At 44.1% G+C, this 26,176-nt stretch overlaps 1 protein-coding gene across 18 annotated transcripts in view; it reads left to right on the plus strand.

Moving 5' to 3' along the window:
- DTNA (dystrobrevin alpha) overlaps positions 1–26,176 on the plus strand; it is an 892,688-nt gene that overhangs the window by 447,656 nt on the left and 418,856 nt on the right. For 10 of the 18 annotated variants that reach the window (XM_069220108.1, XM_069220110.1, XM_069220114.1 and 7 more), the window contains exon 1: positions 1,949–2,226. The exons of 1 other annotated variant lie outside the window; for it this stretch is intronic. In XM_069220108.1, the coding sequence (XP_069076209.1) occupies positions 2,210–2,226 (17 nt within the window). In that variant the 5' untranslated portion in view covers positions 1,949–2,209. Of the gene's footprint in view, positions 1–1,686; positions 1,892–1,947; positions 2,227–26,176 lie in introns of those variants that run through there. 7 more of the 18 variants (XM_069220103.1, XM_069220104.1, XM_069220111.1 and 4 more) reach the window with 3 other exon arrangements.

Genomic DNA, 26,176 nt, shown 5'->3' on the forward strand with positions numbered 1-26,176 from the left:
CACCATACCTCACTGAAAGCGCCTTTGCATGCCACAAAGGATGACAGGGTATATATTTAAAAGTGACTTCAAGCTCGGCATCTATTTGAATTCTTGGTGCTGAATGACTTATGGCTTAAAACCTTTTCCAAAATCCCTGCAGATATTTTGCAATTTTATATAGCGGTAACTTGACCAGCAGGCATTGAAGCACTTTGCAGGAGCAGCAATTATATTTCACAAGTGCTGACTCATTTTTTGGGGGGCACGGGTAGATTCAATGAATTGCCCAGAATCATGGGATGGTGAACCGATGCCGATACTCAAACCTTGTTCCCTGGTAACAAAGGGAGCAGCTTTCGCCCTATGCAGCACTTGAGACATCTGTTGACGGAGAGCGTTAATTACAATGGGATTGCTTTGGGTAGCATGGACCGAAAAAAAAAAAAGATAAAATAAAGCATGTGAAATGTAATCAGCAAGAACATGGTTATGTTAACGGTTTTACACTTATAATACCAGGGAAATGGCGCAGTACCACAATCTATCCCTAGGTGTCCTTTGGGACCTCTTTTGGCCACAAAGGGTGCTGCACCCTGCAATCTTGAATTCAACACATCCCCAATAACTTCTGGGCGCCATGCTGAAAAATTAAGCTTGCGCCCGTTTTGAGTAAAGTTTTATGCTGTACTTTCAGGTTATGAGGAAGAGGAGACAAGAGTAATATGCTGTATTAATTTAAAAAAAATAAGTACAAGGTTGCGCTATATGCAACTTCACATAGCCATGCAAAGCGATCTTCCGATCGAGTTTGCCCTATATGAAACTAAATGTCCTCATGTAAAGCACTCAAACACCACAAAGAAACAGCGTCATGCCCAAAACAAGGAAGATGAAGAAACAACATACTGCCATGCAGCGCAAAGCGGCAAGGCAAAAGAAAAAAATAGTGTGCCTCACAAAGCTATATGGCCGATCGTGTAATTATCCATGTAACAGGGTCAGTCTGTCAGGCGGTAACAAAGCAGCCTCAAGGCGGGACAAACATAAAGCATTCACCTAGAAAATCAAGGGAATTTTGAAAGGCAGGCCAAGGAATTAATTAAAGTGATGGACATGGTTAAAGCCACAGATGTAGATTACAACATATTGTGAGATAGTGCTTGACAGAGAGCCAGCGTTGAGCCTAAGCTCAACCTAAAAATGGAGTGCAAACACTTGCAACAGTGGACACTTCCATAACACAACTCTGGGCGTTTCTCCGGTATAGACAATCGTGCGATCTGTCCTGTCTATTTTGCCCTTCTGTCAATTAAATGTGGGCAGAGGTTTGTATATTTTAGCAGCGTCTCCGGGAATTACTGATATTTTGCAAAGAAGGAGTCCTCGTGAAAATCATGCGCGAGAGTCCAGTACAAAAAGCCTGCAAGATCCCAGGCCAGGCTGGACACCAGGTCTAACACGCGCCCACCTAGTTTCTAAAGTCTTGCAGTAAATAAACCCTTGGCGGTGCAGCACACGCTGAAGCATACAGTTAGCTTTCAGAGGTTCCTTACGGCATGTTCTGCTCTACTCAGTATCTCGCAAAAGAAAGTTAACCCACGACTCTACGCTAGCGTAAAAAAAATTACGCGTGGTCTTATAAACGCAGATGCTTGATAAAGACCCCCTCGATGGTTCACCTTGGTTCTGTGATGCGTCTGGAGATGTGAGCAGTTCAGCCTGCTCCAGCACTGTGCGCACACAGAAGCCGGGGGAAGTCCGCCCTGGTGCACCACTGCCTAGGAGGGAGAGGTCTCTGTGGGTCCCCTCATGCATAGTCACGCGAGGAAGGCAGCCAGCCGCAGCCAGAGACGCCTCAGCCCCGCATCAGCGAACAAAGGACGGCTCCCCTTTCATCCTGCAGAGACAGGTAAAGAGCAGCCCGTGTTCTGAAGTAGCAGAGGGACGGGCGGAGGGACGGGAGTGCAACCGAGGGCTCCTGATTGGCGAGGCATCTGCCAGCAGGGCTCGGGAGGAATGTGAAACCGAATCATCCACGAGTTAAAGATAGACACTGGGTGCAGGCGGCGGCACCAGCGCGCGCCGGGCTCCGAGCGCAGCCCTCCTCTGCCAGCCCGCATCGCCCCGGACCCCGCGGCCGCACCCTGGGCGCGTTACTCCTTAAAGTGCGGGTGACGTTTCTCCGAAGCCTGGATTTACCGCGGCTCTAGCACTGGCCCAGGAGACCATGGTACAAGCTTCGGGGTAAGTGGAGGCTGCCGCCTATGGCAAGGTGCACGCTCTGGAAACCTTTCTCCGGTAGTAGGTTTTTTATATGAACGTCCGAGGAGGCGCAGGACACTTATACGTATTTGGCAAAAAAACATTGGGGGAAAAAGGAAGAGTTTGCGAGGCCTCTTTCCTTTCACCTGCTTGAGGGACACTGTCTTCACTATTCGTTGCCAGTTTTTGCCACCTGCTGGAAATGAATCCGAGTGCTAAAAGAAGGGGGCCTTTATTTTTTGTCAAAAATGTCTCCTATACATTTAATGCTATTGGTATTTATATAGCGCTTTCTGCCATGTATGGTGTGCTTTTACTAAAGGAGCCGTTTGTCAGAAGTGTGCGCTGCTCTGAGCTGTAAAGACATCAAGCTAATGTCCGGTGAGAGTCGCTCAGCCATTTGCATCCTGGTGCTCGTAGTCCTGTATTAATAACGGGGAGCGCAAACTACAAGAGCCAGAACCCAGAAGGCGAGGACAGACATGGTCTAGTTTTGAGCCAGATATGGGAAATGTGCAGATATGTATCACGGCTTTCTTTTCCATTACGTTAATGGATTCGTCGTACACACACCAATCATTGTTTTTAATCAATAACCCTTTTTTTCCGCTTACCTTCGCTCCCTTCCTGCTTTTAAGCAACACTTAGCTGCCACGCAGGGCTGCCTTTGAAGGCGTTTTAGGGATTGTTTGACTCGGAATCACGGAAAGAAAGCAGTCTAATCCCACACACCTGCCTGCGAGGGGGAGATCGCGCAGCGGATAAGGCTGCCTGTGAGGTGGCGGTGGTGGTCTGTGTGTGGTTGGTATGTTGTGCCCGCATTCCGCCGACAGACGCGCCTTCCTGTGAAGTCAGGGGCTCGTCTCTCGGCGGCAGCAGCAGGGCCTACCATCCGGAGGATGTCGTGCCACGGAGCATGCCCGTGAGGGGTGCAGGGTGCCGAGCGCCGCCTCCTTGTGGCGCTCTGAAGACCCGCTGTCCTCGCTGTGACACGCCACCCTCACGGGACTCCGGTGACGACTCTCATTTTTGCCAACAATGGCCTGGCTGCAGACCGGGCTTGCGAAGAAGGTGAATACTGAGCCCTTGGCAGACCCTTCCCCCTTCCCCTTGTGTAGTTTGCACTCAGTGTTCAGCAGCGCACCCTCCGCCGGTCCGAAATGGGCTGAGTCCACAACCGTGGACACAAGGACTGAAACTCAGAAAGTGCCCTGTATTTTGTCCCTGCACGCCGGCTGGAACGGAAGGCCGAGGGAGCTTGTGGTGCATCGTGTTCTGCACGAGCAGGTCGAGTGACATTATGAGCGGGGTCAAAAGGTCAAATTGCTTGGTGCGCACTGAAGCTCTGCTCACAGGGGGACACGTCGCGCCTTTTCGAGGAGCAGTGGGGAGATGTGCGTGTTTCACTCGGGCTCTGGGACGCGAACACCCGAGGGATTTGTGTATGAGAGACCCCTAGTTAACATCATACGTAGCAAGGCGGAAGACAGGGAATGAATGTTTGGCTGTAAAACGGGGCATCAGGCGTATTCCGTAGCTCCAGCTTCAAAGTATAGCCTTAGGTTCTCGCACATAGGCTGCTTTGCAGAACCTCCTCACGTTGGACAGCATATCTTGTTGTCTGAACACTCATGGAGCCCTGACTTGTTCCCATAACCACAGCGATACCCACTGACTTCCTTGGGTGACGGTACTGCCAGGCTGCCTTTTAGATTTGGCTTTTTGTGTAAAGCTCTGTTTAGCCGTGGTCAGCTCTGTTCTGTGCGCCTGCGGGCCTCTGACCTGCCCTTCTGAATGGACTGCTCAAACTCCCACCTAGAGCAGACTCTCTCAAGACTCGGACCCCGCAAAACACCTCTACATTCGTGCTCGAAACTAATGAAAATGTTGTTTCTCAATAATTGGAAAAAACACCTTTCTAAGCCATATAATTTGATAGCAAAGTGAACGGCGACCTCTTCCCCCACACAAGTGCATTCTGGGCTGTGACTTACACAGCCAGTGGTAAACTGATATTTTTCGCATGAGGTAATAAATACATAGTAGGGAATTCTTATTCAAAACTTGCTTTCATTTATCTCGAGGCTTCTCCTGACATGCTTTCCAGCAGGAGGCTCTGGTATTCGAATGCTTATAGTGTAATGCACTTGTCGCGCCCTCTAACTACAAGTGAACAGGGGCTACTCCTTCGCTAGGGCGGAGGAGCTTCACCCCCCGCCAGCAGCGGCAGCTGCAAACCCTTTAATACAAAATGATAATAAACTATGTTTATTATCATTTTGTATTAAAAGGGGCTGGGCCACGGACTGTGACGAGCACTGAAGGGAATGCACTGTGCCCTCCCCTCAGAGTGCATGTGTGTTTGGCCGGCCGTCTCGGGCCGGCCAAACACACTTGAGCAGTTTGCTGTCTCCAGCCTGGCACTGTGTTGCCGGGCTGGAGAGAGCATACAAAGGCTCCCAGTCTGCCTGGGATCAACCTGGCTGGGCGCTCCCAGCCAATCCCAACGCTGCTCTAAGCAGCGTCAGGATTGGCTGCAGGGCAGGCTGGGAGCCTGTGCCTGCAGTCAACTCGACGACAGCGCGACATGGAATTAAGGAACTTTTAAATTATTTTATTTTATTTCTGCCCGCCCCTTTCCCCTCTTACAAGCCGCCACTGCAAGTAAAACATTCTACTATTAAATACACATTTTAGTTGTTTTGTTTTGGGAGAAATAATCCAGTAATACTCTAAATTTTGAAGTTTTTCGAACATTAACCGAAGATCACGTCTGCAGGATTACAACATTTTGTGTATTCTGTAATCTTCGCATTTTATTTTCACTCATCTTAATTAAAAGATTCAGGACTGGAATTTGGTATTAATGGGAATCGCTAACATGACAGGAGGTTGGATTCTATTAAAGACTCGGAGGTGAACTGATGTATACTGCTACATTTCTAGCGGAAAAGAAACACAATATACATCACATGGACTAAAGAAAGACATTACAATATATACAAACACAGGTCAGCTGTCTATTGTCCTGTGACTTCACAGCCAAGCCACCAATCAATTGCCATTCTTAGGCATAACCATCTCTGCAGAGCAATAATCTTTAAATCTGTGAGAAAAAAACATGAGTAATGGGTTAGAAATAAAAAGTTCTAAAGGCATATTTTCTTGACCAATCTGCAGCTTTAAAAATGTCATCCAAGCAACCAGTTCCTTCCTTGAGCGCCATAGACCCCTAACAGAATGGGCACCAAAAATAACTGTTAGTGGCAGTTTCAGCCATGGTCCATCTGACATATCTAGCCAAGGTAGATGGGGAACCTGCTTAAACGGCTTTTTGCAATATATTAGAAACTGAGAGATGTGGGTAGGCTGAAATGAAGACATTTGGTTTTCATAACATCACAAACATGAAGGAACATATACCTTTTTGCAGTCATGAAAAGTAGGATAAAACATTGAAGATGATTTTATCTTATTTCCTCTAGTAACATAGAATGTGAATCCCCGTAGATAAAAAGATCTGTTACTCATATTTAAATTTCTTACATTAGACACTCCTAAATGACATCAAGCACAAGAGCATGGCTAGCTTTGCTTACCGTTGTTTTAATAACAATCATTCATTCCTCAGCCAGGAGAGCAACAAATTTACTACTACCTTATCATTTCGTAGAGTCGTATACTTCGGTTTATTGGAATCTTAAGGTGTGTTGAGTTCAACACTGTACAAACCAAGAAATGTTTCCTTCTGATTCCCCTTTGACCAGACTATGACATGCAGAAACATGCTGAGCTATACAAATTAACTATCCTTAAAGGTATACCCAAAAATTCACCACTTCTATAGGAAGTGCAAATATGGGATCAGTCGTCCTTTCCACACATCAGCTAACCAAAGTTGCCCAAACGTATTATTACCGGATTGAGTGGAAGGAGACCAGGAATCATGGCTAACCACCAATGATTCGGAAGAAAGTCCTGGAACATGCCAGGCTGACCTGGCATCTTCCATACTATGAAATATAGATGGCATTGGAGAATCAACTTGTGAGGCTGCCCCTGAGAATCCGTAAGCAAAAGGGGAAGGAGAGGTAGAATCCTTCGGAAATTCACAGAGTTCTAAAAATGAATGTAATCACACTTGAGATGGCCAAAAGAGTATTATCAGTATTAATGAGGCTACGTACCTCCTGATATGTAATTGGGTTCAGGGAATCATTGCAAATGGGGGGACTGCATATGCTGAAATAGATTCCCATCATGTAGGATGTGTCTACTGCTTCTGCTTCAGGATCTGGTCTTCAGCTGAAGAAGCACAGGACTTTCCGATTGAGACTGGAGGCAAGGAGATCTTTTTAAATTAGAACTCAAAGAAGATGGAGCTGATACAACCTCCATAGTCAACCATGGATATCATTCGCAAACTCAGAGCAAAAATCACATTAGCCATCAGCTAGCTCATCTATTAATCCTTTTTGGTGGGCTAGATCAGGCAGTATGGCACCCAAGTTTCTTGATTTAAATGGCTTCTGCCAAACATTATAGGATCACACAAAGGGGGCAGCTAAAGCACTTTTTGACATTGATTACCAATAATATATGTGAGAGCCGACAATTTATTTATTTGGGGTTTTTGCAAAATACCCTATGCCACTAACTACTGCCTTGGAGCCCTAGAAAAATGAAAAAATAATAACAGAACAGTGCTCATTTCAGCTAAGAATCCTGTTTGTAGCTTGACTGCAAATCGTGTGGACTAAGTGCTTTCTGCTGGATTTACCCTGCCTCAGCTCTGCGCCACTTGTTGAAATAGATTCTTAAGCCTGAACCATGAAAAAATATGTAAGTGAGCTTTATATTTTATGTATGGATATTTATATTGTGCAAACCTCGCTGCAAAGCAACATACACCTTTACATTAGAACTGGAATGCAAGGTCTAGAGCAATCTAGACTTCCTTACCGGCAGGAGGTTTCTCTTCTTTGTCCATGTGGAGTGTGGAGTCAAAGTTGTTGCTTTTGAGTGAGGTGTTTTACTGAATATATTACTTCTATAGTGGCATTTATTTAGCGCGGACCTCACTACATTGGTAATGGAGCCCTTCACATAAAACAAGTTACATAGAACAAGCTACTATCATAGAGAGGAACGGTCCAGAGGAAAAAAGCGTCTAACAAAAATCTACCCTAGGAAAGGAATGAGTAACATAAGTAGCGGTAGCAAAGACTAGGACAGTTAATACCCGGTTTCAGGTGGAGTGTGAATAGACACGTTTTTAGATCCTTGCAGAAGGTATGGGAAGTTTGAATTGTGTCTTAAATTCTTCTGTTCCAAGTTTTGTGTGCTGCACAGGAGAACGTTTGGTTGAGGGATTTATATTTTTTTCGTCTTCTGGATTTCAAAAAGTTGAGTCGATTTGCCTCTGATGTTTTCAGTCCGCCTGTGAAGTTGTTTCTGTGTCTTAGCAAGGAGGGCACGCTGAGGTGGATTTGCTCTTGTATGAGAAGGGCTTTAAGTGCATACATTCTGGATGCTGTGTGGTAGGGAGTTGAGGTCTCTTAAAATCCCCCCTTGACCAAGTGTGCAGCAAATTAGTTCTCTTGATTTGGTTCCTAGTTGAGGATGAAGGTCTTTGTCAGATCTGTTTAGGGATGGAGTTCCAGACGCTGTGCGCATATCAAGATAAGGCCTGTCTTCTGGTCTTTTTCTTTTTGTGTTTGTTTTATGTCTTGCTCTTTTGTTAGCTATTCCTGAATTTTCGAAACGTGTATTTAATGCACTAGCTACTTAGACCAAAGAACTGCAATGATTTTGGTTTATTGCAATTTGTTTTAGTTTGTAGGGTAGGTTAGTGTTTTGCACTGTTGAGGGGTGGGTGTGCCATGGCAGTGAGGAAAGATCCTCTTCTGCTGGGACAAGTGGGGAATCTGTGCCACTAGACCTATGGTACTTACTCAGTACTACAGTTCTGCTTCCACCCTCTTGGAGCATAGGGAGTCCTTATACTAGGGAGGAGCTGATGTGATTTCCATGCTTTGGGGGCAGCAGCACCACCAGGGCCTTCACACATCCAGACAGATATCCACGGGGGCCTCTGTTGGCTTACTCCGACACTCCAGACACAAGACCAGCCAACATCTGCACTTATGGCAGGGCCATCACTGACTCTTCAGGTTGTATAGTCAGACGGTGTATTCCACAGCGAATCGAAACTGGAGTAGAACCCACTAAAGGGAGAGCACAACCATGCAAATGGGCTCTGGTGGTAGATGGTGATCACCGGTTTAAGCATCCTGATGGAAGAAGGACTGCAACACTCTTTTTAGTGTCTAGGTGTTTAGAACTGTGATACACAAGCTATCTTTACCTACATTGGACCTTATTTTTACAGCCAACGACGTGCTTTGTTTGTATCCCTTTGTTGAACAGTCATAACTAACCACGTGCAAAACCGTATAGTCCTGATGTCATTGAGCAATACTCTATTTAACACACTGGCAAAAACTCTTTAACAGAAGGTTGCTGATCGTGTATGTGTTGTGGCTGATTGATATTAGTACAGCTTGTCTGAGAGCGCCAGTCTCCCTTGTCCAAAGTAAAGATCACATTGTGCTTTAGTGAGTTTGAGATAATATCTGAAATGTGCCTTGAACTGGATTGCTGCGTGGATTATTTGGCTGTGGTGTTCACCTCTCGCTTCCCTTTTGACTTTAGTTTGCAAACTTCAATAGACAAACTCATTAAAGCTGTTTGGCTCAAATCTTGTTGCTAGATCTAGCAATAATTTAAAGCACTAAACCCCTGGTATCCAAGAGCTGACAGTCATCACATCCCACTATGTCACACTAGGCTGGCGAGCTAGTGAATTTCAAGAAGTTGCTTTTTCCAGAGTGCTAGGTTGATTGCTGTTGTGGATTTACTCCCTTGAGTGATTTTGATGAAATCCTCTATTCACAGAGAGGTAGCTGGAACTTACCAACCGACTTGTCAACGTGGAGAATTGTGGTACAATGGTTAGAGTGGCAGACCCTGATGCAGAGATCTGGCCTGGGACCAGGGTTCAATTCTCCCCTCGGCGGGTCTTGGGTTCAATACCCTTGGACCAGATAATTCTCGCATTGGTGCCTAATTTAATTAATGGGTCCCACTCTGTAACTCTGGTCAATAGCTTGCTTAATCTCCACAATGGCCCTCACAGTGGTGGGGTCATGATACAGATTGGGTACTGCCTGTTGGGGAAACCCTAAAAGAAAAAAGGCCTAACTTTCAAATCAGAAACCCCTGCGTAATCCTGCAGACCCCCTACTAATGTGAAGTATATGCAAGTCCACCTGTTACCTGGGTCTAAGTGAGCAATAGAATAGCAGAATTACAGCCCAGATATTTATTTTTGCAGCTGCAAGCAAAGACAAACTGGCACCTCCTAATAGCGAAAATATTCTGCTTGGTGTTTGACAGCACCTAGCAATTCCCATACCTAGGCTGCAAATGTGAGAGGAGTGCAGGGTTGTGTGTAACTGTTCCTTGGGAGAGCGGGACACAGCACAGGCCACTGACTATTTTAGTGTGAAAAAGGCCACTTTATTGAAACAGGTCCACATTACATCGTATTCCTGAGTAAACCGCCTTACAACGCTAACACCTTGCTACATACCAAATAAACTATCCAATATCCAACCCGACCACTACGGCTCCACCCGCATACCCCACCCTGCAAATATCTTATTGCTATTGTAACTCCTTACAACATTTCCAACCTTAATTTTCTCAACATTTTCACCCTTAACTTTCCCCTACAGCATATGATTACAAGTACTAACCAAAAGCAACTAAACCTTATATCCTTAACTTTGAACTTCCTGGCTACTCTCCGTTTCCCATGTTTCACCAATGGCAACACCAATCAAATTACAGTGAATTTCTGCAAAATTTTCCAGGCCACTACTAGGCACCTGTCTCAAGCACAACTATATAACATAGTAACCAACCCTTTGCTTACCTGTTCCAGCAAAGAGGCCAGAAAAAAAACACAAAAGAAAACCAAATAAACTTAAAAGAAACCATGCCAACAAAGTGGGGAGGGAGTGGGAAAAAGAGACTCTGCTAACTGCCACCAGGTCACCTTTTACCCAAAAAGAGCCCACATATACCAAATTCCTTGTTTGGAGAGGGGGGCAGACCTTCCCGTGGTCGGCTGCCACACCAACCCCATTGACTGATTATTTTGCTTTGGGCTAGGACAAGCAGCAAATTTGAGAGTTCCCACTGTGGGGTAGCTAGAAATGTCATCAAATGTGTTATTATCCGTGGGAAAGGGAATTGGGGTTTGAGGCCCTGACTTTGAAACTTGTTCACTGGCAGCATTCTCTCAATCTGCACAGTTGCATTGAAAGGTGACTCTAAGAGCATGTTATAAACTATGAATTTCCTTGAATGTCGGGAATTCTTTATTGCCACATCTCCTAAATGGAGGAAGACAGTGCTTAATTTGTAAATAAAAATGTACCGGTGCCCAAAGCTCTCCTATGAAAAACGCGGCTGCTGCAGTTAAATGTGCGGTCACTGAATACTGAAGCAGCGTACTTCTGAAGCCATTTCAGGCTTCTTTAATGCATTTACAGCCACTCCCTGCTCCTTCAGCTCACTCTTGCAGCTTTCTGCTTTCTCCCTTTGGGACACTTTTTCGTTTTTCCCTTGCACCGTCTTTCGCATATGTGTCTTTTGCTTGCAGTAAATGCTTGAGGCAGAAAAATAAGTGCTGGTCCTCAAAAATAAGTGCCAGTGCCCTGGCCCACAAATCACTGGCACAAAGTAAGCGCTGGAAGTAGACATTATACAGGTAAAGCAGTCAGTGACAGAAAATACGTTTTCATTTATAGAAACAAAGTCCCTCCGTCATGTTTCTGTTTCTCATTCTCACACATATTATGGGATTCTAGGGCACTCATAGATTTGGGTTGAAGCAGGGAGTAGGAACTGAGCACATTCAGTCTCATCTCGCCGAATGTAACAAAGGCGTCCTCCCTAGTCCAGAGCGAAATATAAATTACACAGGCGAAATTCGCCAACATATGCATTAAATGTTTTTATGTAATTTTTGCACGATACTGGTTTGCTCAGAAAATGTCCACTCTCCCACCTGTTTTTCACAAGAACAGTCACGCAAGTAATCAGTAATTCACATTTTGTGATAAAAGCAGAATTTTGCACAGTTTCACAAAATGTCCGTGAGAGCTCACGAAATGTAATGAAAGAGCATTATGCAATGTTGCACACCTCCGACCTTCACCTGCTGATTCTCGCTGTTGGGCCTCCCTCGAATGTGGGCACTTGTTTCTTCCGGATAGTGCCTGTCCAGCCGATGTCAGCGGATATCTGCATAGACTGCCTCACCATTGTGACATGGAGGTGGGAAAGGAGTTTGGGTTAGTGTGTTGACTTCAGTACATTGAGTGTTGGGAACGAGCAGAATGAATGTAGAATGTGCAGGGGCGTAGCTTGGTCAGTTAGATGGTGTGCGGGAGCTTCAGATTTTCCAACAATTACTCTGGGACACAATGGTAAAATATATTATGCGACAAGCAGGGCACATGAGAGGGGCTTCAGGGGCGTTAGAAAGGGAGAGGAAAGGAGAGTGGCAGGGGTAGTAAGTGAGAGTAAACACAATATTTTGTAAAATAACCAAAATTCTTAAAGACTTTGAAAACGGAAAGTGTTTTTGGGCGCATGTATGTAAAAAAAATCCTCCCCCGAAGCTACGCCCTTGAGAATGTGTTTCCTTTCTCTCTGTGGGTTGCTGGCTCTTCACTGCTAGTGCGAAGTAACCCGTTTTTAAAGTTTATGTAATGGTATTACAGAAGTTTCTTTCTTTGGTCTTTTGTAACTGCAATACAAGACCCTTTTCCAGTGAAACGTCTCCCTTTGTTGCGGTATTAGAATTGGCTAAGCAGGCAGTTCTGTCACCGAGGATCTAAGGGTTTTCTTTTTAATCCTTTAATACTGTTTGAGAAGTAAAACTACATTCATGCATACATTTTCTCTTAAAGTTGTACATACAAAGTAGATATATTGCCTGATTTTTACCGTTTTGGGTGGTGACCTATATTGTGATAAAAAAAGGCTAGAGTTCCGACTGCTGGATATTTGTATAGCTGTCCTTAAAGTTGTGCATTTACTCACTGCGTAACATCTCCTTACTTTAGCATAATACTAGAGGAGTGAATCCAATCGTTGAATGGGGAGTGGTCAGTCAAAGGCATGGTTTCTTTAAAAGTTGGTAAATTCTCGCATAAAGGTCCACCCCTTCCCTCTCTGGCAGTGGTTGAAATAAATCCTTTTGTCATGTACGAGCCAGAATGAACGTCTCCTGCACCTCTGTAGGGTGTAATAAAGAACTTAGGGGGTCATTCCGAGTTTGGCGGGCGGCGGTTGCCGCCCGCCAAACTTCCCCCGTCGAAAGACCGCGGGGGCCATTTAGACTTTCCCGCTGGGCCGGCGGGCGACCGCCAAAAGAGCGCCCGCCGGCCCAGTGGGAAAGGCCCTGCAACATTGAAGCCGGCTCCGAATGGAGCCGGCGGTGTTGCAGGGGTGCGACGGGTGCAGTTGCACCCGTCGCGATTTTCACTGTCTGCAAAGCAGACAGTAAAAATCCTGCTGGGGCCCTGTTATGGGGCCCCTGCAATGCCCATGCCAGTGGCATGGGCAGTGCAGGGGCCCCCAGGGGCCCCACGACACCCGTTCCCGCCTTCCTGTTTCTGGCGGTGAAAACCGCCAGAAACAGGCTGGCGGGAAGGGGGTCGGAATCCCCATGGCGGCGCTGCAAGCAGCGCCGCCATGGAGGATTCTCCCAGCCGGGGGAAATCCGGCGGGAAACCGCCGGACCTGGCTGGGCGACCGCGGCTTTACAGCCGCGGTCGGAATAGCAAGGGAAGCACCGCCAGCCTGTTGGCGGTGCTTCCGTGGTCGTCGACCCTGGCGGTCAGAATGACCCCCTTAGTGCCTCATTTCTAAGAGGAGGCGTTGTGCTGTGTGTAACAGATCTGCCTGAGGAAATTGCTGCCTACCAACGATTTTACATTGTTTTCCCAGTACAGATCTGTAAACCTTTGATTGATACAGCTATAAGAGCCTATCCTTGGAAAGTTTTGTAAATTTAGAAAAAAACATAAAAGTACAGGCAAGCGGGAGAGGAAATCTTCCAATGTCCTTTCAAACTTTTTTATGTGGCCCAGGCCTATTGTTATGAAAGTTTATGCAATTTCAGGTGAGATGGCCCTGCATTCATTATATTGATACTCTTCTACCCAGCACCATAGGTATCAGAACAAACCACATACCTGTTTTGAGGATCTTTTCAAGTACTCCAACTGCTGTTAGGTCCACACGGAGATGTGTTGCTGTGCTGGCAGGTTCGATGCTAGCAGGGGCATAGCATAGGCCCCTGCAGTCCCTGCGCTGATGGGGGTGGTGTCAACCCTTGGGGGGAGGGGGGGTTTCACCACAAAGCAAATGAACATATGTATTGTATGGGCGATTCAATGGCCTCTCAGCATTGCAGCAAGGCCCCATCATTTTGTGTACACCACTGGAATCATGACAAATGTTCAGAGCTTGTTGGCAGTCTAACATAGCCATGCCAAATGCAAGAAAGCTAGTACTGGAGCGAGTCTCTAGCAGGTATGAATCAGTTTTGTGCAGTTTGCATGCATCCGAAGACATTTTTGTGTGTCTGTTTGAAGTCTATTTATTTGCATTTATAATTCCTCAATACTTTCTTTGTCAATCTGTGCACAATTCTCCATTGTCTGTCAATGGACTCAAAGTCAAGTCCTGTTCTTTCTTTGATCCAGTTTTATCACCTTATAGTTTCCTCATTCTGAGCTAATTTGTGAACCGATCAAGGGCAACCTGATGAATTAAAAAAATGGTGTGGAATAATGAACTCCTGTGTGTTGTTAAGGAAAGTGGGTATTCATTTTTATGTATCAAACTACTCATGCTTGAGAAATACCGGTTAGATATCCATAGCTTGTTGTTTCTCTTGTAATGAAAGAGCCATATCCAAAAGCATATAAACGTTTCTAATTCCTTGGCTGGTCAATTTTCTTATTCGGCATGACATTGGATATGACCTCCACTTCAGAATACTTCATCCCACACAATCAGGAGCACATGCTCTGGATAATCATAGTCTCAGTATTAGATGCAAGCAGCCGATTCAGTTAATCCTTTCATCTAGACCACAGCTCATGAATAATGCAACCAGGAAAGCTAGATGCTCAATACATATCTCCCGTGAAGGTTTCTTGGTTGTTACATATATGACACCTGCAAAATCTTGTATTCTGGAATTGGTATGTTTTCACCTAGCTCATATAGTCCAATCTGTACATCCTGTTTCTGGTCCTAGCCAGTGTGTCCTTTTCAGCTGCACCGACCAGCCATGACCAGGATAGATTAAGGATGTTCATAGAGAAAGGCTGAGCACATGAGCATAGTGTTCTGCTATGATTGTAAGGTGTTATCTTTCAGTATTGGAAGGTGGCCCAAGGCTACTGGTATCTCTAGCAATCCAGGCACAGGCTCGTCATTTTAATTTCCTGCCTAGATGGTAGTCGCTGGAGTGATCCAGAAACCATCTGATGTCCTTGTATCTGCTCATGTTGCTCACCACTGTGCCAGATTTCTTTTGAAATAACTGTAAGTGCTGCATTTTACAACTTGAAGTCAGGCACATATGTGTCTTTTGTTGTATAGTGTTAAAATAATACATCGTGTAAGAAATGGAAATTGATCTGTGTGACCTTTTATTATTTGTTATTGATGTTGAGGCTTCTATGGTTTTTGCAAAACTCTTTTTAATATTAAACCAGTATCTCCGACTGTTCATTTCATCTGTAAATGACAAGTGTGTGAAATGTGTGAAGACAAAAGTCCTGATTTTTATTAAACTTTGCCAACTTGATGATTTCCGAAATCTTTTTTTGAAAACCCTGCAAAAAGTAGGTTGTGTATAACCAGCCGATAGAATCTACTTTTTAAGGAGAGTCCTCTAAAAAACAACATCTCTATTCACCACTTGTTTGCAGAAAACTTTTCCCACAAGTGATGGCATTTTGCTAAATTGACAAACGTAGTCATTTTTGCAAAACGTAGCCAGCATAATTAAAATTATGCACACCCCTATTCTCGATTGTTGTTTTGGATGGGATACCGAGTAATCATAGTTGCAGTCATTTCGTGTCTATTTGGTTTTACTTTTGATATATTTCTGTATTTTCTGGGCATCTGTTGTGCTTGTGATGCAATCAGAAGAGTTAAAATACGAACGCTGGGCGCTGATTGCCTCCTTGAGGATTTCAGATGTTGAGGCCTTGACTTGGGGTGGTTGTCTGTAGAGAGTCAACCTATATGCCATTGGTATACTTTTATAATTGTATATGGATGTTGTTGAGAAGGGAGAATGGAGGAAACAGGATATGTTGCAAAGAAGAGAGCGAGGAGTTGTGGAGAACACCGACCGTATGAGAATTTTTCACACTGAAGGAACAATAATGGAGTGATTCAAAACTGCGTGTTTCAGTCACTGAGTCAACTGTAGGTAGCCTGAAAAGTCCTATAGTATGATCAAGGTGACCAAATTAGGACAAGGATGCTGGAGGAGCCCAGCTCCTTAAAATGACACAATCGAAGATAGGCAGTAAAGCAGTTATGCCGCTCATTCTATGGTTTAATCTGCATTGGAAATTATAAGTGGCATTTTTGTGAGTCAAGGTGGGTTTGCACTTGGGATATTCCAAATTCTGTTTATGCCTATAAAGCGGTTTGATTGTGAGATATGCACGGCTCCAACTGGAAAATCAGCATGATACTTTTATGAAATTGTATTACAGTAATAAGCTTTTTTAGATGTTTACTTCTATTGCATTGAACTGGTAGCACTTTTGCATATGTTCACTTTCCAGCCTTTTGTTAATATGGAGATCCAGAGCTTAGACTAAGATTTATGTGTACAGGAGTATTGCGATTCAGGAATCACGAAATGTGTTTGATTCCTATTCCCTTTTGATTGTCAAATGTATTTTGACGAAGTTTTGGGTTAGAGACAATCTGTTGATAAGTTATGATGTGTACTATGAATACATATCAGAACAACGTATGCTGGAACCACGCATGCCTGAACAACTCGGTCTGAACAACTACCGCATTATTACTACTAATGCCTTTACCACGAATGCCTTAACAACGATTTTTCGTTGTAAAGGCATTACTGGTAAAGGCATGCGTGGAATGGCATGCATGGTTCCTGCATGCAATCCCCCTGACCCCCCTCCCGCCCCTAAAACTACCCCAAGCCCCCACCCATAACACCTAAACTACCCTGGCCCCCCACCCCTAAAGCCTAAACTACCCTAAACCCCTACCCCGCCCCTAAAACTACTGCAACCCCCCACCTGTTCCTAAAACCTAAAACTACCCGACCCCACCCCTAAAACCTAAACTACCCCTACCCCCACCCCTAAAACCTAAACTACCCCAACCCCACCCCTAAAACTTAAACTACCCCTACCCCTGCCCCTAAAACCTAAGCTACCCCAGCCCCCATCCCTCCTCTAAAACTACTGTGACCCCTCACCCCACCCCTAAAACCTAAAACTACCCTTACCCGCACACTCTAAAACGTAAACTACACCCACGCCTAAAACTACTCCGACCCCCACCCAGCCCCTATAACCTAAACTACCCCAACCCCTGCCCCTAAAACTATCCTGACCCCCCACACCCTCCCTAAAACTACCTCGATCCCTCCACCCTGCCCCTAGAATCTAAAACCACCCCCAACACCTAAAACCTAAACTTCCCCAACCCTGCCCCTAAAACTACCGCAACACCCCCACCCCTGCTCCTAAAACCTAAAATTACCGTTACTCATCCACCCGCCCCTGCCCCTAAAAACTAAAATAACCCCCTCACCTGCCCGTAAAACTACTCCCCAAACCTACCCCAGCCCCACTTACCTGACAGCGTCCTCTCCGATCCGGAGTCTGTTTTCCTATGCCTTAATCACGCATGTTCGTTGTTCAGGACATGCGTGGTTAAGGCAGAGGAAAACAGGGTCGTTGTTCAGGTAGGCGTTGTTCTGCTGTCGTTTTTTAGGCTGCTTCCCATTATATCTGCTCATCTCTGCACAATAAAATAGGATGTTTTTATGATATTTCTAAAATCTAAATCTAATCTCCAAGTTCATCAATCGTTTAGTTGTTACAACCAGCACTGCACAGTTTCTGTATCCATGTGTCATGCCAGTTTATGGCGTTTATTATAGAATGTTGGAGAGGTGGTAGATGGTTGTGGTTAGGGGTTGTTTTCCGTGCCGTTGAGGTCTCGTGAGGGCATGGGAAAGTAAGATAACTTGCTTTTTTATATAAGGATTTCTTTAGCTACGGGAAATCAGGGAGTGAGAGGAAGTGGCTACGGTCTTTTAAGGTACACTTTTTGTATTTAATTTCAGTTTTATTTCTAGCATGCAGGCACACGCAACTATATCAGCCGTACGAACAGCATATTTGAATAAATAGCTCATGTGTGCTTAATAACAGTAATTACAGAAAAACACCTGTAAGCAAAAACCTTTTAGAGCTTTGCTAAGGCAGGTAACGATGAGCACCCACACGTGTCCCGTGACCAGACATTCCAAAATGGTGCAGCTTCAATATGGAGCCTCTAATTCAATCTACGATCATATGTGGGAGGGAGTGGGGCTGCAGAACGCACCTGTTGCGTCTGCTGTATCTTATTTCAGCTACATGCTGGAAGAGCATGTATATATACATTTTTCGTTTGTTAGACTAGTTTTAGTGGTGGTACCGGTGAGACTATTTCAATGCTAAACATAACATTTTCAAGGTTACCGTCAGGTAGAAGGAGGGTGAATTAAGAGATAATTCACACTGTTCTGTTTGCGTGGTGTATAGCTGGTAGGCTTGAGGCCTCACATTTAGTGTATTTGCACGGGTCATTTTAACTCACAATGCCGAGCATTTTGGGCAACTAAAATTAAGTCTAGTTTTGGCTGCGAGAGGGAGTGTTAGTGGTATGCGATAGGTTAAGCATCAATCCTTCCTGTCTTTGCTGAGTTAGTTTGTAAGCTACTTGCCCCATCCATTCGTCCACCAACTCAAGACCTAATATATCAAAGCAAAACCTTTCTCGGGTCTATTGCCGTGCAGCTAAAACTGCATGTCTGCCTCATATAAGTACTAACGGCTCATGGGCTTTGGTGAGGTCATTTACTTGCCTCCAGTAGATGTTGTCAAATGTTGTCGTTCCTCTTCACTCGAAAATCAGTGGAACCACTCCAGTGACTTCCTAGAGATCCATGCTCCAGTTTTATGCAGGCCACCTAGAGACCAGAATCTACAGTGTCCAGAAGCCACAGAGAAATCCAGGAGAGTAGGTGATCTTGTTTCCTCTGAGCCAGTATTTCATTCCAGACACTCAGCAAGGCTCTCGTCTTTCTATTTTTAGTACTGTCTGTACAATGTCAACTCCGTTTCTACAAAATCCTGTAGGTGTCTGACCACCACATTTCCCAATATTTTTGAGGGCAAACTAAAACGAAAATTGGAGAAAAGTATTTTGGACAGCCTTTTTTTAGAAGCAGACGTAGGTTATACATCTATAAAATATTTGGTGTCATTCTTATAGAAATAAATATTGACATTGAACCACCAAAGCTTGTGCTGGAGCCTCTGATTGGAGGACTGTCCATGAAACAGAGAGAACCTGGTATGGCTCTAGAGAGCTGACGTCAACTGCCCGGAACTCAGTTATTGTCAGTGGAGGAAAATCCTTTGGCTTCAATGGGAATTTGAACCTTCCACTGGTCATTAAGAAAAGCCTTCTGAACGTTTCTTTACTGAAGTGACAAGAATTAAAACCTTCACCTGTGTCCTTTGGGCGGTAAGGGAAATGATGACTCACCATAGCAAAAGAAGGCTTTTAGGCCAGTTGTAATTGAGTTGGCTAATTTGATTAAAGTTGGGTGAAGGACGATGGGGAGAGATGTTAAGCGGACTGTGGTTGTTGCAGTCCTTTGGCGTTTCTGGTTTTGTTGGTCTTAAATGTGTTTTGGTCAGTTTAGTACCAAGTGTTTAAAGTATTGATGATGGACGTGAGGACTTTGAATTGCCAGTTAGACTCAAAGGGGTGCAGGAGAATGAATTTTTTTCTGTTGTTCGTGTGATTAACATTTACAGTTGGTTCATATCGAACAATGTGGTTTATTTATCACTGCCTTTTAAAAGGTGTTTTTTTTTTTTGACTTGAGGTATTGTATCGTTGAATAATTTATTGTAAGTGATCGTGTTGGTGCAGCATCTTATTGTCAGCCAGTTGTTAATAACTGCATGGAAGGCTATTGGAGCAGATAAATCAATAACTGAGTTGATGTGATCGTCGGGGGTTAGTTAGGATAAGTTTAGTGGGACTGCATGGGGGTGCAACCAGATATATGTTTGGCCGCTCTGTGTAATCTAGAGAAGAGATGTCATGGATGAAGGTTCAGTCAGTGAGGGTAACTCTGAAGGTGTATGTGCTCAGGGTCAGTATGTGGCACAAGTTTATAAGTCTAGGTGTACATCTTGCCTTGGATTTACCAGCAAACCAGTATCCAAGCAAAACGTACGCAAGGTATACCTATTTCATGGTGTTGGCAACTGACTTATGATTGTAGGGAGCAGGTGAAGCTTAAGTATACGAGCATGCTTTCAAAAAATGACATACGCAAAACATGGATGAGGTCATGTTTTTGTTGCTATATATGGTTAGCAAACGGCTCAGGGATATTCTTCTGTCTTACCAATGAATTTGAGCTAACTATAGAATATTTAAGTTAGACTGTAGACACACAAACATTTTACCTCTTATGCACGATTTCATTTAATTGTTTGCAAAATATTTATCATTTGGAACTAACAGTATAGCAGTAACACTGAGTTGGATTGCTTTTTGTCTATTACGTAAGGATGTTCTCCATGAATGACCTGCAATTGGGCACCTGCCAGCTCGCACTGTGGGGGCCATGTTGGAAATAAATGAGTGAGACCTATTTCCAATCCTCCACCTGATCTTGAATCCAGTTACAGTGCTTACCTCTTCCTCATGTTTTTATTTTTTTAATTTTTTTATACCATTGATGCCAAGTGGTTTAATATCCTGTGGGATACCTTCAACCATTTATGGTTGTTTGGCCAATAGTATGTTCTGTTCTGGAACTTGTATGTATGTGTGTGCGTGTGTACGTACTTACATATATTTTTTCCACTGAAAAAAAAACAAAGGTTAAAGTGACATTATTTCGGTATGGTAATACGATCTTAGCTTATGGTAAAAAATATCCAGACAGCCACTGAAAATACAGTGAACTAGCTATAAATGTGCCCCAGTCATGAACTGCTTATGACCTCATACATAACATCACACATAATATAATAAATTACATCATGGATGAAGAAGCCAATGTGGATGAAGTGTTTTTGGAAAGTTTCATGCAGATTGATTAAAATGCACTATATTTGCTGCAGAAAAAAAAAATGCTCCTCCTATAGAAACTGTGACCTAACTTTAATTACAGAGTGGTGCGGCCATTGAGATATATATGTATAATATTTGTTACTCCAATCAAGATATAGGGACTCTCAGCCTCTCGAGCCAAGGCTCATGCACGGTTGTCTCAGAAGCGCCAAATAGCCGTGGAAGGTTCCTCTATTGCATCCGTGGAAGGAACAAACGAGCTCCTCCAAACAGTTGTCGTGCTATCCAATATAACTTATTAGAGCAAGGAAATTAGACGTTTCGACCCTGTCTGGGCCTTGGTCACATGATTAGTTGCAAGTGTATTCATTCTTTAAATACAAAGTAGTGAACATAAACAAAAGACTATACGTCCCCAAACAAACCACCCAAATGTCATACATAATAATGTGATTGTGTTACACAAAACTTAAGTAACAAAAAGAAAAATGCTCATGACGTGGACACATATTTTACAAACAAGTCTGACATTACAATGATTTAAATGCTGTGTAGTTGTACCCACTATCACTATTACAGGCGTGGTCACAACCACCTTATTATCTTAATTCACACACTACTAGCCACTTTGTTGTCTGACCCTATCATCACTTTTATCACCTCTGCTGAAGTAGCCTATTCTATTTTCATTATGCTGTAACAGGTTCACATGACATTAATTCTGTTGTATTTCAAACTCAGATCATCAGCGTCCTCTCCTTGTTTAATCTGCTTATGTTCATATTTTACAAAAGTATAAATCGTAGGTCAAATAGGCCCATCTCTCCAATGGCATCTTAAAATACAAGGAATAATCTGTTAAAAGCATCACTATTTACATGGCTTGGTGGCCATGGTTGTCCTTCTTGATCTGTCAACGGCCTTCAGTATGATTTTCCATTCCATCCTCTTGCATCGACTCAGGGAAGTGGATATCCAAGGTACAGCTTGGGCATGGCTGAAGTCCTATTAAGAGAACAACTCTCAAAGGGTCTTTCTTCCTCCCTTTACATCCTCTACCAAGCCTCTTGTTTGTGGGGTTCCTCAGGGTTCGGCTTTAAGCCCTACCATTTTCAATATATATCTTGTCCCCTTTGCCAAATTAGTGGCGGTATGGGGCTTAAGCATTATCTCCTGTGCTGATGAAACGCAGCCGACGCTCGCATTCAAGGAAAAGGATTTGTGTCCATTGTCCTTGCCTGAGACAGCCGGTGATTGGATGAGTGTGAACTGCCTCAGATTAAATTTGGATAAAACTGAGGGTGTGTTCTTTTGGTTTACTGATTATCCAGATGCCAGTGGCTGGTAGCTATCTGCATTTGGGGTCTCCTCCTTCTCTAGCCTCGGTGGTAAGAAATCTAGGTGTTAAATTTGATTCTTCTCTTTTATTTGAACCCCGGATTAAAGAAGTCTCTGCACTCTGCTTCCTCATGCTGAAAACAGTTAGGAAAGTGATGCATGTGATTCCAGTGGACTGCTGCAAATCTGTAATTCATGCACTTGTAACATCAAAATTAGATTATGCTAATATCCTCCATTTGGGCTCACCGCAGTATCTCCTCCATCACTTACAGATTATTCAAAATGCAGTGGCCTGGCAGACCCTGAAGATCCCATTTCGTGTCTCGGCAACGGCCTCTCCACAGAGTATTCACTGGTTACCTCTCAGCAGCTGCATAAATTTAAAGCTCTTACGTTTGCTTTCAGAGTCTGTGAGCAGAGAGGCCTGGGCCATCTGAGGAAGCAGCTGGTGCCGTATTGTCAGGCCGAGCACTCCAGTCCAATGGACAAAGACTTCTGCTGATGCCCAGGATTTGTAGGGCTAGAATAGGCAGTTGTTCTTTTTCCTCCCTGACTGCTAAGCTTTGGAGTTCCCTGCCTTTTGCTTCTTGTGAACAGGCTTTTCGTATACTCTTGAAGACCTGTCTGTTTGATAAATAGGCATTTGGGTGGTTCTGTAGCCGGTATACTTGTTAGGGCTAAAAACCCTGCCTCCAAAATATATCTAAATTCCAATCTAAGAAGGGACAGTACTCTGTCCCCTCCACTTTGATGTTTGGGTACACAATCAATCCCGAAATATTTCATAGTTTTCCAGTCCCCTTCATGAGCTGCACTGAAATGGCAGGCCATACTGTAGCTTCTATCAAAGTTGGTGATGGCCCTAAAGTGTTCAAGGATGCCCTTTTTAAAGGAAAAATTGTACTTTCGATGTACCATTTTCTGCAAGGGCAGGTGATGACATATATCACATGATCAGTTTTACAAGTAATGCTCTTATTGATCTTACACTTCTTTTTAATTCGAGCCAACAAAAGATCTTTCTTTACAGGACCGAACTTCCATGCTTTACATTGCTTGCATCTATTGGAACCTAATTGTGTTTTCAGCCACCCGTTTTCCCTGGGAGTTAACAAACTATGTACCAGTATGTCTCTAAGTGATGTAATTCTCTTAAAATATTCTGGGTGGAATATCAATTATCAGACAGGACTTCGAGAGATTTGAATTCTAGGGGTTATAATTGAGAAAATAAGGCTTCTTTAAGCAGAGTGAAAAAGACTGAACTGTTCTCTAATGGAGCTCGGGCAAAGAGAGGCAGACTTCTCTCCTTTGAGTTCATTGGTGCCAGGCAGCCACAAAAACACAGCCCTCCATTTATGGTGGTTAGTGAGTGATAACTGAAGATACTGTGGTTACGGGTAGACATGACTCTGTCAGTCTTGGTGCACTACACTGAGGTGACGACTACTTTTAGCTGACCCCATGCCCTCTGCTCTAGACCCCAGGCAGGTGGATGCAAGAGTAAGAAAAATACCAATTCCCTCCTAGCCTATGTTTTTTGTCCTTCTGAAAATCAGAAGAATATTGTTCTGTGCCTGCCTGCTTCCTGGACTGCAGTTGCATTCCTCTGCTAAACTGCCACGGGTTAAAGCAAAAATAAAAAACGTGTCTCTGAGTTTTGCTTGCAGACTCTTAGATAGAAGCTCTGCTGCCTCAACGGTCGCTCTAGCCTGGATGCCTATGTATATAAAGTATTTCTTCAACAATTCCAGGCCCTTCCCAGGTTCATCTTGCAGGACGTTCACAGCTCACAGTGGTGTGTGAGTGTGTGTGTGTGGAGATGGGGTGTTTCATCCTTTCCCCTGTTTTGGTCTCTGGAGATTTATTTTAATGTTCTCAAGCTTGTGTCCCAAGAAGGAACATGAGATCTTTAAAATTCAACTAATGATAAATGTTGTTTCTACTGCTTTGAGAACCCTATTGTAATTTTCCATAAGTGTGGCTTGACAGAAGTCCAAGAATATATTTTGACCTGCTATATCTATTGTTTAAGACCTCTTCCTTAATTAGTCAAGCCAGACTGAGACAGCTTCTTGCCTGACACTGCTCCCGAAATGTAGCTTTGTGGGGCCCATAGAAGCATTACCTCAAGAGCTGAGAAGGGACAACCCTCAGTGGCTTGGGAGAAGGAGTGCATGCAGGATGGAACTTTGAGAGACCAGGTAAATGTAACATTATGTATTGTTCCCCAGTCTCTGACCAGAATTAAGGGTACCCTTTCCTGACAGCTCTACACCAGCCTTCTCCCCTGATCTCATTCATCTATTTTCTGGCTCAAACCTACGGGATCAAGGCAGCATTTGTGTTGCTGGGAACTAAAAGTATGGTAACACATCAAGTAACAATTAGCACCCTGCTGAACCTGCTTGGGCATTCCATCGAGCCCCAGGGCAAAGTAAAACGTTTTGTAGTTACTTTGATAGCAAATTTACAATGGTTCTTCAGGACATACAAGTAGTGAAAAGCACATCATTTAATCTATCATTCCTTTGCAAGGTGATGAATTTCATCCCCAACATTGACCTATAGTAAGGGCCAGTGGCAGTTCCTCCATATGGGCGGAGGAGCGTCGCCCCCTGCCAGCAGCAACCACTGCAAACCCATTCACAAGGAAAGGATAATAAACCACGTTTATTATCCTTTCCTTGTGAAAGGGCGGGGCCTTGTGGGGTGAACTGGATGAAGAGAGTGCACTGTGCACTCCCCTCAGAGCGCATGTGTGTTTGGTCTGCCGCCTCAGATTGCGCAAACATACATGCGCAAACATACATGCGCAACAGGCTGTCGCCAGCCCGGCAACTGTGTTGACGGGCTGAAGAGAGCCTGCACATGCTCCCAGTCAGCCTTGGAGCACCCTGGCTGGGGGGTCCCGACCAATCCTGAGGCTGCATTGAGCAGCGTCAGGATTGGCGCAGGCAGGCTAGGAGCCTCTGCCTGGAGCCTGCAGGAGAAGAGAAGCGTGATGGCGGCAGCGCGGGAAGGTAAGTGAATTTTTTTACATTATTAATTCCCCCCAAGTCCCTCCCCCATGCCGCCCTGCCCAGCCCCCTTTATAACCCACGAGCCGCAACTGGCAACGGAGGTCTTGATAAGTTCACAGTTGGAGCCCAAGAATAGCCTTTATATGAGTACCCATTTGTACCAACTGCATAAACTGAAAGTTACTCAAAATATTAGAGTAACAATGGTCCAGAGAATCAGTAAATATGAAAATGAGTTGGACGAGGTAAAGCTCACTTACTGGTTAATTGTTGTGGACTGCATTCATTTTTTAAATCTCTGCCTGGGAACTGGGCCTTCTGTTCTTTGGATCAAACGTATTTGGCATCTAAAATATGCTGCTATCCCATTTTAGACTGCTTAGATCCGTGAGGAAAATTTGCTTGTTATGGTTTGGTGGCAGTGGGGGAAAGGGGACTTTTTTGTTTCTGGCTCAAAGATCCTCGAATACTCAGACATGAGAAATTGGGCAAGAAGCCTAGTATCAGAAATGTAGGTGCCTACTTAAAACCTTTTTTTCTAAATAGTGACATCCTCTGTGCTCATATAGATTGCTTCAGTACTATTCTCACCCTTTAGACATTGCCTTCTTTAAGTTTACATGGCATTCCAGCCGAAAGACCTGTACTATCTGCTATATGCAGAGAATACATAACAAGTAGCTGAGTTTATATTGCCACAGAGGAGTTCCGGCAACTTGGTTTATGAATGTTGCCTGAACCCCAAGATGGTTATATAGGACCAGGGTACACATATTACTTTTTTTTAAATAGCTCTTTATTTTGTATTAGGTATATTTCCACAATTCCATGTGCAGTTCTTAAAAATCAAAACATTTGTTCAACGAATTGCTACCCTGACAAAGTAACCACATGAACTCAATATCAATGACCATCATAAGCAGCATATTACCAGGTGTAGTACATACATTGTCTAGTATCAAGCAAAGCTCAGCTGTTCACAGTCCTAATGGTGCCTAATGATGTCTCGAACACTGTTGTTATACACGTCAAGG

The sequence above is a fragment of the Pleurodeles waltl genome, chromosome 2_2 (assembly GCF_031143425.1).
Source record: "Pleurodeles waltl isolate 20211129_DDA chromosome 2_2, aPleWal1.hap1.20221129, whole genome shotgun sequence".
Lineage (NCBI taxonomy): Eukaryota > Metazoa > Chordata > Amphibia > Caudata > Salamandridae > Pleurodeles > Pleurodeles waltl.